Source organism: Seriola aureovittata, chromosome 4 (assembly GCF_021018895.1).
Source record: "Seriola aureovittata isolate HTS-2021-v1 ecotype China chromosome 4, ASM2101889v1, whole genome shotgun sequence".
Classification (NCBI taxonomy): Eukaryota; Metazoa; Chordata; class Actinopteri; order Carangiformes; family Carangidae; genus Seriola; species Seriola aureovittata.
Window position 1 is genome coordinate 7,145,442 of NC_079367.1, and position 15,321 is coordinate 7,160,762.

Here is a 15,321-nt window from a genome sequence, read left to right on the forward strand (position 1 = left end):
CATCATAGTTTCTTCAAATCACTTATCAAAACAAAAAAGGTTATTTTATTTTCTCACGTCACCAGTGAGAAATTTTTTCGGCTCAAATACTTTTCTTGCTGGCGGAGTCAAACAGTCGGCCTTAACCAAAACACATCCAGCTTATGTGAACAGGATGAAGACGTCATTCTGGTCTTTACATGGATCAGGCTGCAGAGAGGAAGATGAGTATGTCACACACACTCACTCACACACACACACACTCACACACACACACACACTTCTCTCTCGTTAGCCACAACACCGGCTGCCAACTGCTTGGTTTAATTACTTTATGGTGTGCTGTGTTAGCTATTCAAAGACAACTAAGACCTGACCCTCACGTCCTTTCCAGGAAGGGAAGGACTCACATTTGGCCGTGAACACATGCACTACTGAGGATTCAGCCTTTGTTGCCTTTTTCTTTTTTTGTTTTTTTAGACTGATCTTTCACACCACTGAATCACAGTGGACGTAAATAGAAACACTGATCAAGAAAACTTTGTACTTGCATGTCAAAGAGAAACCAGATCTCTATAAATAAAAAAAAATGATCAAAATTAAATACAAATATAAAACACATTAAGTATTACTTCATTTCCTGTGACACACTCACAATTATCACTGGAGCAGTCACATTATTTGAATGGAGACCACTGGGGTTTAGTCAAGGTGTGACACACAATATCAGGGTAAATAAAGCCGTATGTGAATAGTTTAACAGCTTGTAACAACGACATCATGAAGACAAGAGACGTCTTCAAACAAATCTGTGACAGGTTTATTAAAAACTTTACACTTTGCAAATTAAAGGATATGTTTTATGTTAAGACAAAAGGCCCCAGCATCAATCAACCATTCCCACTATAAAACTGCGCTCACATCACGATGGAGTGAATGTAACTCCAGGTTTCCGACTTAATGTCCAACTCGTAATAACGACAGAAAGTTTTTAACGAAAGATCCACGCAGGGTTTAAAGATACGCAAGTACCTGAAAAATAAACAAACATGGCTACTGTCCAACGTTCAGTGTAATTAAACTTATAACTTAAATTAAACATAGTGTTATATCATTAACATGCAGTATTTTTAACCCTCACAAACCAACTCTTGTCATCATACAACCACCTTGAGTTGTCCTGTGATGTGAACGTTCACAAGTCGCAAACACGTCGCGGACAACATCTCTGCTATGAACGCAGCATAAAGCCTGGTGGTGGCAGCAACAACACTAACGCTGTGACGTGGATAAATGTGATGCGTCCTGACAGAGAGGAAGGAGTTCTACGCTCATGAATCGGGGGGAAGATCTGCAGCGTTCAGGTGCACGAGGTTCACAGGCTCCAGGTTCTTACTGCTGAAATTACTGTTATATATTTATCACTTTTGGTCATTTAAAGAGATCTGAATTCACTTTGATATTTAAGCGTCTTTTCCTGTTGATCAGTGTCAAACACTGTGGTTCAGTGCTGTAAGACATAAATACTTCCGCACTGTCACCGGCCCAGAGTTCAATCAGACGCTCCACAGAGGTCTGACTTCACTAATGAGTGGTAGGATCGTTTTTGTCACGTGTGAGGTTTTGATGAATCCCAACGAGAAGGTCGTTATGGAGGGAGGCGTGTCGACGTGTGGTTTGAGTGATGGTGGCTCTCTGGTTGATTTGAAGTAAGCTCAGCTGGAGGCGCTGCTCGTTCCATGACCCCAAAGCTCAGCGGGGATTTCTCCCGCTGTAAAGCCAACCTACTCTACAGATCAGCTACTCCGTGCAGAACGTGTCCGGCTCCGCTCGGCAACATTAACTCCCCTCCCTGCCTCCCAGGTGTCTTCCACTAGGACTGTGCATGTCTCTTCAAACACGACATGGGAGTGAAGGCGCATCGACTTTATACACTATATGATTTAATGAGATACTGCTGTTTGGGTGCACTGACGGAAAGAAAAAAGGGGGCGAGGTGGGCCTGCGTGCGGATGATCTAGAAAAACACTGTGTTTTCCCTTCGCATTAACCTGACTCGCGCTAGTCTTATGCTGAGGGCTGAGGCAATGTTACAGAGGAAGGACAATTCTAGACAACCCAGGCACGTCCCCAGGTGGCAGGTGACTAATCGCAGTTAGAACGTGTAGCCAGCGGGGGGGGCTTTGTCGTCCTTGTTGCTCTCCAGGGAGAAAGGAGGAATGCGAACATCGAAGTGGGAGCCGTCAGTCCTTTCGATACGAAACGTCCCCCTGAGCACAAACAGGAAAGATGAGTGAATACCTGTGCTAATAAATCCAGTACATCACAACGTTAACAGTTTAACGCGAGAGACAGGATGTGTGTAAGAGTGAGCTGATGAGTGAAAGAGTAAAACTCACCACATGTGACCACTGGGGGCTTGTAGAGACACGTGGCTGCTGTACTGAAAGGCTGGCTGCTCTTTAGACAACACCGGCTCCTGCGAGAGACACACACACACACACACAGAAGAAGAAGAACACGGGCTTCAGTTCCTCCAGATGTTGCGTACACAACCTTTGCGTCTGTGACTGTCGGCATCTAGGCTGCCTCACCAGGTAACAGCTCGGCTGGTCTAGAGTCAGGTGATCTCAGGGTGTTGTTATGCCTCCAAGTCAGAGTCTTTATGTTTCCATATGTCCGATTCTAACGAACGTGATCTCAAAATTGGGCACAAACATTCACTGGCACTCACGGATGAACTGATGTGATTTTGGTGTTCAAAAGGTCAAAGGTCAAAGATCACTGTCCCCCCATAAAACTCATGAATTCATGCACTAATCATGACTCAATTTCTATGAGGATAAAATGAAGTGATGGCAATTTTATATCCAAATGGTCAAAGGTCAAATTCACTGTGATGTCATAATGTTCTACAAAATCACCTCTGACCTTTATTCAATGCTGTAACTCAGAGAGGGGAGATCGTGACCATGTTTCTGCAACTTTGGCTGGTTGGCGGAGGGATACAACCGCGAGGTGGTGGTTGTAGTTTAATGTTGTCGTCAGAAAGGATAATGTGTGTGTGTGTGTGTGTGTCCTGACCCTGCCTACGACGCCTCGACCTCTGACTGTCTCCAGGGTTCCTGACAGGCTGAAGATCCTCCAGTGTCTCTCTCTCAGCTGAACCACCTCGTTGCCCATGTTCTCCAGACGGATACAATATCGCCACTGTCGGGAAAACACACACACACACACACACACACACACACACACACACACACACACACACACACACACACACACACACACACCACACACACACACAAATGTGTTAATACTCAGAGTCTGCTGGGACAGGTGAGGTTAATAGCCTCCATGAATTGAACCACTCCACACGATGTTCCCCACAGATAAAACTACGTCACTCACCCAGTAAACATGGGAGTTCTGGGCCTCCTGAGAACAAGAAAGTAGTTCCATTAGTATTTGAATGGACGACAGAGAGGCCATGTAGAGGCGTGACTCAGGATGTGCTTAAGGAAAGCGGAACAGTAACTGAGTTTTTAAAGTATTATTAATGTACCCTCATGCCCATGTAGAAGGGGATGACGGTGACTCGGATGTTCTCGGTGGTCTCCCTGTGGACGTCTGAGAGCTCCAGCCAGGGGTGGTTTTTCTCCTGCCACGCCTTCAGAGTGTCTCTGGCTGTGAACGGAGGAGCTACAGACGACGAGGACAAAACACACAAATATGTAGAATATAAAATCTCTTTCTTGTCAGCTATGGAGCCTGTAGCCGCTCTGAACCAACGGTGAATCTACATGTGACAGTTTTTTGTTTGTCTTGTTTTCTGTCATCTTTTATTCATCCGACGTCTACATGGTGTCATCTTTACAGAGATTTAGCGCTTATAAAACCAATATTTAACCTGTAAGAACATATTGTTATGACTCTACGAGATAACAGTGACATTAGTGACGGAGTGGAGGCTGTGGGAGTGCATTTACATTTGGCAGGGTTGTGCATGAGGAAGCGCTCAAACAGCTCGTGCTGGATGGGGACCTGCTCTGTGGAGTTATAGGGCAGGATGTCTTCATGGCTCACGTAGTCCAGACCTGAAGAGAAAACACACACACACACACACACACACACACACACACACACACACACACACACACACACACACACACACACACACACACACACACACACACACACACACACACACACACACACACACACACACACACACACACACACACACACACACACAGATGTGGATGAGACTGAACAATTACAACCAACTGAAAGGAGAGTTTCATATTCTACGGAGCTTAACAGCTGACGAGGAACAAACTCTGTGTGAGGCGAGAGTTGAGATTAACACTGAGAATCTGAATGTTTTGAAAAGTGGAATTGACAAACTGGGAGCTTTTTCTCATTTCTCATGAAAGCCACCTATAGTAATGCGTGGCCGGCGTGTCAGTGATGCATCAGTGAAGTCTGTGTACGGTTGGGTACCTGGGATGGCGTACAGGGCTCTGCTGTCGTCATGGTTGGCCAGGAACGTCACGGCCTCTGTCTGAGACCTCTGAGACTGAGAAACACAAAACAACAACAGTCACACAACGGCTGACTCAGACACTAATGAAAAGCCGCAGCTAGATCCTACAACAGTGACGGCTTTGTCACTTTAATACATCTCCAATCATTGTCCACAACATTTGACAACCTCTCCAATCGTATCTGTCCAACATCAGTCCTCTAATGTCCTGTAAGTTAACAGGTTTAAAATGTCTAACTAGTCCCACAAATAAACAAATAAATTGCACTTTATTCGTCATTTTTTGGCAAAAATAATCAAAGCAAAGAGTCAGTGTGTGAGATCTAGACTGGTGACTTTGTCTAACTAACAAGCGGCTGATACAGGAAAAACAAGCAGCCTTCTCCTCCAGACAGAGGCTCGTGTGTTGAGAGCAGTGACTCAGTATCAGAGCTAGACTGAGAAATGACCAGGCCAATATATAACATGAGCTCCTGGCAGATTGATCAGTATTAGTGGATATGTAGGTTGATAATTAACGTGAAATTGTGAAGATATTATGAAACTGTTTAGTTTGTCCATCAAAGAGTCGTGACAAGTTGATTTTTACACTGACTTTACATGAATAATGACAAAATACTAATTACTGAAATCATCTTAACTTGCTTTCTCCCTCTAAAACATCTAATACATGTGTCTGAGATGTGAGGTAGCAGTTGGTGGTCCTAAAGGAAAACCACAGTAACTTACTATGTGAGGGCAGTCCCTGGTGTCAATCAGGACTTGGTAGTAGGTGTGAGTCTTGCCCTTCACCTCCTTGGACCCATGGGCTCCCGGGGGCTCAGGTTTGCTGAGGGAAGAAAAGAAAGCAAGTCAGAGACAACGGGATCTAAGTTATAAACAGTCTCCCACACAAACAGAGCCTATAAGAGCCCGATGGTCCGGCCTGCAGCCGGAGACGGAGGTTTTACCTGTCAGACATGGGAGGGGTGATGTCTCTGTCATAGAGCCGGGCGTGCCAGGGAAACAAGACGATGCCTCTGTAGCCAAACACGCTGTGGAGGAACAGCTGAGGAGAGCACAACAACAAGGAGAGAGGGGATAAGTCGATGTGAGATTACGTGTGTAGGAGGTTTAATAAAGCATAAGTTAGATGGGATTACAGTCGCTCGACTGGATCACGCACAAACTTACTCATTTATCAAAAACTTAAATACACACCACGCAGTGCAGTAATATTCCAAAACAAGTCTGAAACTGACCTAAATGATTTGCTGTAGAATGTGTGTGTGTGTGTGTGTGTGTGTGTGTGTGTGCGTGTGTGTGTGTGTGTGAGTCTTACTTGTCCCGTTTCATATTTTCCGTGCTGCTTCACGGCCTCAAACACTCCCACCGTCTCCAAAATCTTCCCTTCAGGCCTGTTCCTGCCAAATACAGGCAACACCATTACACACTGGACCCTCCGTGCGTGTGTGTGTGTGTGTGTGTGTGTGTGTGTGTGTGTGTGTGTGTGTGTGTGCGTGCGTGTAAAAAACAATGTTAAGACATGAGAAGAAAAGCATATGACCACAGAGTAACATATAGGTCTGCATGCTGCACAAACACTGATCAAAACATCATCATATATCAAACACAAACAACTTCTAAGTCCCAGCAGAGACTCGACAGGAAATCTGACTGTGACAAGAAAAGGTTTCAGGATTTTCCCTCCTATAGAGACGATTTACATCCGTCTCTAGAGGAGGGAGCGACAATCCTGCCGCCTTCCTCTTCCCTTCATTCCTAATCTCAATCACAACTTTGACAAGATTGAATAAAACATCTCCTCTTGTCAGACATCAACAAACAGAAATACAATTTAACCTAATCTCCATGTCCTCGTCTTCAACCTCCTAACACACACACACACACACACACGCACACTCAGACTTACAGTACATGTTACCAGTGACAACAACAGCTGGTCACTTCAAATAAATAACATGCATTCTTCTGTGCTGCCTGCAAAGCTAATCTTCACAGCAGAGATGAAGAGTGGGGATTAATGAGGTGGATATATGGACAGAGGGATTTCATATTTCACAGTAGGTTGGTTTCAGGTTATTTTCATACCATGGGTGTAGTGCAGAAAAATAATCACCAGGTAGCCTGATTTTTAGCGTGTGAAAAAACAGAATTTAAGTGTGACATTTAAGAAAAGACGTGAGCTCTTGTTAATTACCTCTAGTTAAAAATCACGGATGATCTCATGCTACGCTGCAGTGAGGGCATGAAAAAGGGCAAAAAACAGGAGAAAACTAGTTTCTTTGCCCAACATAAAATACCACCACAGTTCATGTTAGGGAAATGGCATTTAACTATATTAGCAAGATAGTAATTGGAGCAGCAACTAATGGATCATTCTGTCTATAAAATGTCAGAAAACAGTAAAAGAAAATATCATATTAAAACTGCTTGTTTTGTTTGACCAGCAGTCAGAACCTAAAGAGATTCAGTTTACTGTAATACAGACGAGAGAAAGGCAGCGAACCCTCACATATAAGTATCACAGTGTTCGGTCAATTGACAAACTGTTTCATCTCTACTCGTTTACATATAATCATAAAGACCGTAAAGGCAGCTTCATATTTAAAATGTTAAAAACTAAAGTCTATCTAGCGTGCGTCCATGTTTGTTTGCTAGCAGTCTTCTTCTTCAGAGCTTCTGTTGGAGCATTGCTTCACTTGTTGGTGCACGACCTCCAACTGCAAAATTAGTGGACGAGCATGAAACCGACAGCAGGGTGTATGTGCACAACACGAACAAAATGGGGATCCATTCATCAATACATGTATATGTTTAACAATTTACAGCAAAGATGTGATAATTTTCACATTGGCACTTGGCCCACGATGAAGGTATTTGGACTGACAGTATATAAGTCTGTAATTCGGGGGCAACTGACACAACATACCTCCCGTAGTTACTGAGTTCTGCTGAGATTGTGTCAAACTTCTCAGTGAATTAGCTTTGAGTTACTAGTTTAAAACTCCTGATTATCTACAGTCCTGTTTTTGTTTTATTTGGTTCTTTGATTTATCAGCATCTGTTCCCCCCGTTTCCCCTTATAGTTTACCTTATTTATTGTTTGTATCAATATCATCTATCTCCTTACAAATAAAAAAAACTTTGCTTAACCAATTACATCTAGTTCTATGTTGTTTCCTTTCCCCCACAACGAGCTGGGTTGTAACACGGAGGTATCTCGTTCACAAGAATGGGACAGCAACCAGCACAGGCGCATGAAAATCCTGTGTACCAAGTTTTCTCGTGAGGATTGAAATTAAGTTAAAATCAACATCATTATTCTCTTGTTTGCTTCATGGACTTCTGTATTATTGCATTTCATCTGAAAACAATCAAACACCTCCAACATTTATCAAAACAATGCAAAAAAAAAAAAGCCCAGGAATGCATCAGTGTTTCACAACATTTCACACACACCCCAGCACTTGGCCTGAGTAGCTCTTCAACACAGTTTTAACTGGGCTTTACTGCTCTGTTTCTACCTCTGCAACAATCTGAGAAATGTCAATACACTTTGGCCACACAGAACCTGATCTAAATATAGCCAACACATTGCAAAACCTGGACCCGACTTCAGCCGACAGGTCCCCCTGGTCAACGAGGCAGCCAATACACACAGGAACTATCAACTTCACATCGCTGTGTCACTGTCACCATGCGGTTACATAAACTAAAGTTGGAGGTACAAGGTGGTGCTGAATAGCTGCTGCTTTCCAACCAGTGTGGGGTCACTCACCCACCTGTACACCCACCTCAGCTCTCTCTCACAGGGGCTACACCCTGCCTCTCTTTCTTCCTGTCCTGCCCTGAGCTGATTTCTTTCAACACCTTTTCCTAGTTGATCAGATGAAGGCAGCTGCAAAATTAAAAAGATCCACTATTTGTCTTTACACTGGCCCACAGCCAAGTTCCTTTTATTCCATCACACGTCACTGCTGCTGCTGCTGGTGTGAATCCCAAGCAGAGAAGTTGAGCATGTAGCTGACAGAAACTGCTGCACCTGCACAACAACAAAGAAACGCTGGAAAATCCAAGACTATTTCAAGAGCAATTGTGTGGGCTAAATTCCTGAAATATCATCAGTAGTGTGCACAGTCTACATGACTGTTCCCGTGTTACTAATCATAGCACTAAGTCTGTAAGCCCTGACCACATGTCCGGGCTGGCTGAGGCAAAAAAAAACTGCTTGGTCATGGTGTGTGATGGGGGTTTCATTTCTGCAGCACTTTGAGTCTGAATTATATAAACAAACACAGGATATGTGTTCAGAATGGAAATGTTAGCTATAGCAGAAACCTGGGCTCTTGAAGGTTATTATGACTATGACTACACCACTACACTATACTTGTCACTTTGAATTTAAATTTTAATGGAATTATGTAATTTTTTTCTGAGATGCCTTCAAAGACTAATGTGAGCACTTAGTGCAATAACAGCATCAGGGAAAGAAAGTCAGGATTTACAACTGCAGTTTGTTGCACTTTTACCTCAATTTCTCAGGTATTTAATTTACTAGATTAACCAAAATCAGACCCTCCAGTTTTATCTATATACATTTTACTTTATTGAATTTGCAGAATATCACAACATGTTTGATTATATTTTGATAAAATTTACATATAGTGTGACAGATATGATTCTGTGAGGTTATTATCCATATCGCCTACCAATATTAACTGCCATTACACACTAGGACAATTTTGTTATTTCAACTGTGTTTATTCTGATGAGAGAACATGTCAAAATATCTGTTGTGAAGAGGAGGGAATTAAGTTAAGAGAAATAATTTGTTGCCTATGATGATACCTTAGGATTTTTAGGAGTCAAGTACAATACAAGAAGTTATAAAAGTACTTATTTTACAATGGAAAAATATCACATGGAGGTTTAAGGTTCCCATAATCTTCTGTGAGAACCATTAACAAATGTTTGAAAACTGAACATACAATTAAAACTTCACAATAATTATGTCTACAACTAGATTTAGACCAATACTATTGCTCGTTAACAAACCTTTTAAAGACACTGAAAACTGAGAGGTGTGTTTAATTGAAGTAACTATGACTATGCAGGAAAAGCTTAAGCCACTTTACCTACTTAGTGCCATCTGAGGACTGAGGACAGGGACATTTTATGTAACTGCAGCTGCTCAAGCATCAGCTGGGATTTCACTTTAATAAACACAGAAATGTGTTGTTTAATGAAAAGGTTCCATTCTGTAAATCTGAGGCATATTTTATGAAGCATGGCATAAACTGAGTTCCACTGTTGAGTCAAGTCTATGAGTGGTTATGCAAAAAGACTAATGATACATAACAACACTGCTGTTAATAATTCATGAACCAATACTACAGGTAGGATATATAACAGTAATCATTGTATAAATATTCAGGTGAAAACTGTCTTTAATATACTTTACACACAGCTTCTATTACCTTGTTGAACCATTTCCAGAGGTTGTCTACATTTCATTAAAAGCATGCTGATTTATTTATTTTTTAGAATTTTGCTCTTAAGGACCTTTGAAATGCTAAATTATACCTTTTGAAGCTTATTCATAAAACACAATATCTGATTAAGTGTGCCTATGAAGGGCTCTCTTAATGACAGTGCCACTCTGAAATGCTACATGCAACACATGATCAAACACTCTGATTAGGTAAAATAAAGTACTTTGCAATGAAATGGTGGTGAATTTCTAACAGCACATGTGTTACGTTAGAAAAAAAAATGATTACACAAGGTGTACCAGTAATATTATGGACTTTTACCATGTGCTAACAGAGCGATGTTATACAGTAATAATACTATGCAAACAATCAGTGCTCCAACATTAAATCATAAATCCTAAAAAAGTGATCAGGGAAAGAAAACTCAGGACATGCCTCCAACTAACAATGCATTCATTCCCATATATATATCGATTACATAATTTCCAGTTTTACTGGATTCAATTCAAGCAACTAATCTAACTCTTCATTCAAAGTGAATCTTACCCAGTGATAGCAAACTTTTTCTTACTATGATTTAACAAGTATTGAGTCAGCAGGTTGGAGGCAGTCAGGTGTTGCTCAATCCATGCTGGCTGGTTACCTTGCTAGCTAGCTAGCTAGCAACAGAGGACGACTGTCCTTTTCTCACTTCGTGTTGCTAAATGTCAGTTGATATTAACACACCAGGCTCATAATGCAGGCCCCACTTCGGGACATCTGTCCACTCAACAACAACGTGGCCAGTGTCTTCACGGTGCCATCTTGGAGAGCTTGTACTTAGCTAAAGTCTTTAGCATGTTAGCTTTGACAGAGGAGGACACCGGCTGCGTCTCTTACCGTGACGACATGAACCTTCTCTGTTGAACACCGCCGGGCAGACCGCAGGCTCGGCATTGTAACCGTGGTCTGAACGCCTCGAACCCGCTACTGGTGTCTGCGACACTCAGTATTCTGTGTGTGTGTTTCTTGTTGTATTTACTGACAGTGCTCAACAAGCCTCGGCGTAACGCAGAGGCCGCCATCTTTCCTAGCCTGGCACGTTCAGGCACACGCATGAACAGCAGGGATAGTGATGCTGCTTTCAGTGGAATGCTGGAGAGTCGTAATTATGAGAATAAATGCTTAACATAACTTCCATTTTTATTTTCAGTTTTTGTATTTTCCGTTTAAAATACCGGTAGATGGAAACGGTAACTATTAAAAATGTAATAGGGTGATTAAGATGACTGTGGAGTTTTTAGCCGGCTTTCATCATTATCATTATTGTTATTATTGCATAAGTCCTGATGGTATGGAAATGTCAGATGCGAATAATAATTTTAGTTCTCATATTATCTCATTGTATTGGTAGTAGACTATGGTTAAGAATTGATGTTTTACGATTTCTTCGATTCAATTTTGATTAAATTTAAATTTTGTTTTTTCATTAAAACACTTCAGACCTGAAGATCCTCAACACTTGGCTTTCGGCGCTTATGGCGAGACCGCGAAGGCACCAAAAGGGCTCATGCGTACCGTAGCGAATAATATTTAAGTTTAACATTTGATAAATAGTCATTGTCCACTTAGCGAATAAAAACAAATATTTCACAAAGGTTTTAAAATATTTTTCAAAAAATGCGCAATTTAAAATAAAATGTTACCCAGTTGGTCACGTGAGCGAATACGTCATCGTGTCACAAGGTAAACAATATGGCTGCTTCCTTGGTCTTATATTTTCTCCCCTAGCTGTTGTTAATGGTTAATTCTTAATGTGTACTAATTTAAAACAGGTACAGATATTTTCCTCCTTCTCTTGATAGTGTGTGTACTATGTTAGCCTGAAAATAGAGGTGTTTAAACAGCTGATTCGCATAAAGTCAGTAATTTCTATTAAAACCATGGCCTCGTCATTCGTCATCGGAGATCAGTTCAAACATAAAGTGACAGAGTTACTGGAAAAGACGGACTCGTCTCTGCCACAACGACTGAGAGAAGAACTGGAGGAGACTGTGCAAAAACCAGAACCCGCAACTTTGTCCTTCAGTACAGCAAGAAAACTCCAGAAATACCTCCAGGACGAAGGTAGTGAAGTCTGTAACAAGTTAAACGGTTCCTAATGATACTGTCTATCAAAAACTGTACAATGAAAATATTTCCTAACATCACTTATAACATGTGAGCTTTTGGAGACTGGTAAAATGTTAATAATTAAAGCCAATCTTAAAAAAAACATTAAATATGTGTCTTAAAAAATGTGAGGCATTTCCACAAATTGAGTCACTTAAGTGTTATAAAGCCTTGCAGACAAGAATTTAATAATTTGAGTTGTATTACAATATTTAAGTCAGTAATATGCAATGAATTGACATGCTACATTTGTTTTTTTTCAGGGCATCCTTTCTACCTGCATGAGTTGTTGGAGGACAGCTCACTGCACCTGCCTGAGGTTGTGAAGCCTCCCAGAGTAAGTGAAGCCACACACATGTTTGTCATGTTATGGTTTACGTCTGTTTACCTGTAACATCCACTAGTGTCATGCTGCGTTCACAGCAGCAAACAAGCTTCTTACTTGCTTGGAATTGCATTAACTCCAGTTTTTAGGTGATAATAGATGGATTTCACCGACAGGAAATGATCTGAAGTCAAATGTAAATAATTATTAGTTATGATAAGGTCTCAAATCAATTATTATATCATATGTAAAATAAGAATTTATTCTTATTCTTAATTGTATTGTATTACCCAAGAGTCATATGGCATCTTGATTCAGCAGTTACTCCTATATAATGTAAGTGCTGTATAATGCTGGTAAACTCAGGGAGAGAAGTTTGTCTGAAACTGAACCACTGTCATCCGGACCACAGCTGGAAACAGGTAACACTAGAGCCAGATGTTTCTCTCTCCCTTCAGAACCCTGAGCTGGTCGCACGTCTGGAGAAGATCAAAGCCAAACTGGCCAACGAGGAATACAACAGGATCACACGTAACGTCAACGCTCAGGTGAAAACTCTTATACACTAACGATACACGTATCTTTGTGGTCTGGTGTATCAGGGTCAAGACGTGTTAGAGATCATTTTTCTCTGTCTGTTGACGTGTGGTGTTTCATATCTACAGTTCTGATCTTTGTGGCAAGTTTTTCTATCAGACGAAATAAAGATTTTCACATATTTCACAGTGTAATGAAGTGTAATCTGTGTTTGTCGCTAGGAAATCAACCGAAACGGAACATTAGCAGATTTTGGACGGGAAGGTTCGTCACATGTCCAGATTCATTCATGACACCTGAATTCATTTTGTGTTGCTATACTATCTGAATTACTGTAAACAGAAGCCGACTTGTGGCGTCATACTGACATTGACTTATTTCCCTCTTCCTTTCGGCAGTGCGATCAGTCAAAGCTGTGGTGGTGACCGTATTCAACTTCCTGGTCACAGTGGTTGCTGCTTTCGCCTGTTCTTACATGGGCAGTCAGTATCTGTTCACCGAGACCACAGCAGTAAGAGAGCATTTAAATTATCATACACTGAGTTGCCACTTTATTAGGTACACCCAGCTAAATCCAACAGACATTTAATTAATTAAGAGGTGGCGATTAAATTCAACACAACCATAGATTTTGGGCTGTAAAATCCAAGTGTGTTTGATTCACTCCTGTCACCTGTTAAGTTGAGTTTAAGTCATCCAACTTTGGCTTTCTGTGTTTCTGACTTGCTTCCCAGCGGGTGATCTCAGCCGTGATCGCTGCCTCTGTAGTCGGCCTCGCTGAGCTGTACGTCCTGGTCCGGACCATGGAGGGAGAACTGGGAGAACCGTAGCAGCTGTTGAGAGCTGCCCCATCATGTCTTCTGATTCAGAACAGAGATCTCACTTTGCAATGAAACACTTTGGACTTTTTGCCTTTGATTTGTGAGGAAAACTGTGGAATAAGTTACTGAGAATTTACAAGTTAATGACAGTAGAGCTGCTCAATGGAAGCTGGAACTTTGCAAGGAAGTGAATTGGTTTAAAAGGACTGATTATCTGCTCCTTCACTTACTATGATGCTACTGCTTAATCTGACATTCCACCTTTTTTAAAAATATTTGTTTACAATTAGTTTGTATTTCATACTTTTCCTGAAACTACAGCCTCCAGTGTTTCTCCCTCCTCTTTGTCCTGTCCTATAAAAAATGACTGTCGCTCATTTTCTTGTGATTTCCTCCATCTGTTCTTAGGTGGAATCGTATTTATGTGTTTAATAAAATCATCGATGCTAACTCAAGCTAATCCGTGAAGTTATTAGCTCCAGTTCGTATAGAGTATATTTTCCTTTCCTTCACTCTGTGCAGCAGATATGACAACACTAATGTGAGAACACTCTGGCACTATGACCTGATGAGAGATGAAATATTATCTCACTGCTCTCAGACCGTCTCTCAGGACTTTATTACTTCCCTGTCTGTGCCACTCAACACCAAGTCCAATGGTTCCTCCTCAAGCTGTAAATTAATACACGTTTCATAGTAAACTACGGTGTGTGTGTTCATGGTAATGAAGTTCATTCAGTGCAACAGTGTGACACATTTTAATAGTTTTTAGACGTGCTGTCCTTAATGCCTCTGGAGATGACAGTGATGGACAGCTGCTCCACCACTCTGGTGTAGACTGAAAATGTCTTGACAGCTCTGGGATGAACTGCCATTAGATTTGATACAGAGATCCATGATCCTTTGTTGATCCCTTAAAGGGGAACTCCACCAATCTGACGCACTAAAGTCTGTTTACAGGTGTTACAGTGGAAAAGAAAATCAGAAAAGTGATCTCAGAAGTTTTTCATTTATTTCTCCTAGACAACACTGAGATCTGAGAGAAACAGAAATGAGACTATAGTTTATTTCTCCTGCCTCTCTTTTTTTTTCTGCAGGAGAAGAAGACTCACAAAATCTGAAATGACTCTCCTTTTAAGTTTCAAATGAGATCTCGTCCAGCTCTGAAATAATTCTCAGATATCCTCAACTTTTGTGCTTCTTTTTGATCAGAAGCAGAGAAATCATAGAGCTCTCTCTGAACCTTTCACCTGAACATCAAAGTGTAGTGTGCTGTAAAGTGCTGATTTGTTTTCAGCATTTGTAAGTGTCCTTGATTTGTAGTTTTAATTCATATACGTATATGTATTAGGTGAACCTGGATGAAACTAATGCAGTATACTGGAACAGGCCTGCAGTAAATCCTTCTTCATATATAATGTTCATTATTTACTGAATCTGTTTGAGAAGTGTTGGTTTATTTTAATG

General features: G+C 41.2%; 2 protein-coding genes across 3 annotated transcripts in view; one reads left to right on the forward strand and one right to left on the reverse strand.

The window, feature by feature from the left end:
- poldip2 (polymerase (DNA-directed), delta interacting protein 2) overlaps positions 1 to 11,115 on the reverse strand; it is an 11,183-nt gene extending 68 nt beyond the window's left edge. Inside the window, exons 1-11 of one of the 2 annotated variants that reach the window (XM_056374106.1) lie at positions 10,900 to 11,115; positions 5,847 to 5,928; positions 5,476 to 5,573; positions 5,255 to 5,354; positions 4,483 to 4,558; positions 3,969 to 4,076; positions 3,545 to 3,681; positions 3,391 to 3,417; positions 3,064 to 3,189; positions 2,379 to 2,458; positions 1 to 2,249 (exon numbers count right to left, since the gene is read on the reverse strand). The exon at positions 1 to 2,249 is cut by the window's left edge and continues 68 nt beyond it. In XM_056374106.1, the coding sequence (XP_056230081.1) occupies positions 2,135 to 2,249; positions 2,379 to 2,458; positions 3,064 to 3,189; positions 3,391 to 3,417; positions 3,545 to 3,681; positions 3,969 to 4,076; positions 4,483 to 4,558; positions 5,255 to 5,354; positions 5,476 to 5,573; positions 5,847 to 5,928; positions 10,900 to 11,084 (1,134 nt within the window). In that variant the 5' untranslated portion in view covers positions 11,085 to 11,115 and the 3' untranslated portion in view covers positions 1 to 2,134. The remainder of the gene's footprint in view (positions 2,250 to 2,378; positions 2,459 to 3,063; positions 3,190 to 3,390; positions 3,418 to 3,544; positions 3,682 to 3,968; positions 4,077 to 4,482; positions 4,559 to 5,254; positions 5,355 to 5,475; positions 5,574 to 5,846; positions 5,929 to 10,899) is intronic. The other variant, XM_056374107.1, reaches the window with a different exon arrangement.
- Positions 11,116 to 11,725: 610 nt separating this feature from the next.
- On the forward strand, positions 11,726 to 14,309 carry tmem199 (transmembrane protein 199). The gene is made up of 6 exons (XM_056374108.1): positions 11,726 to 12,126; positions 12,435 to 12,508; positions 12,955 to 13,044; positions 13,255 to 13,297; positions 13,432 to 13,544; positions 13,768 to 14,309. Exons 1-6 carry the CDS (start codon positions 11,943 to 11,945, stop codon positions 13,861 to 13,863), a joined length of 600 nt encoding a protein of 199 aa, XP_056230083.1. The 5' UTR covers positions 11,726 to 11,942; the 3' UTR covers positions 13,864 to 14,309.
- The last annotated feature ends 1,012 nt before the right edge of the window (positions 14,310 to 15,321 follow it).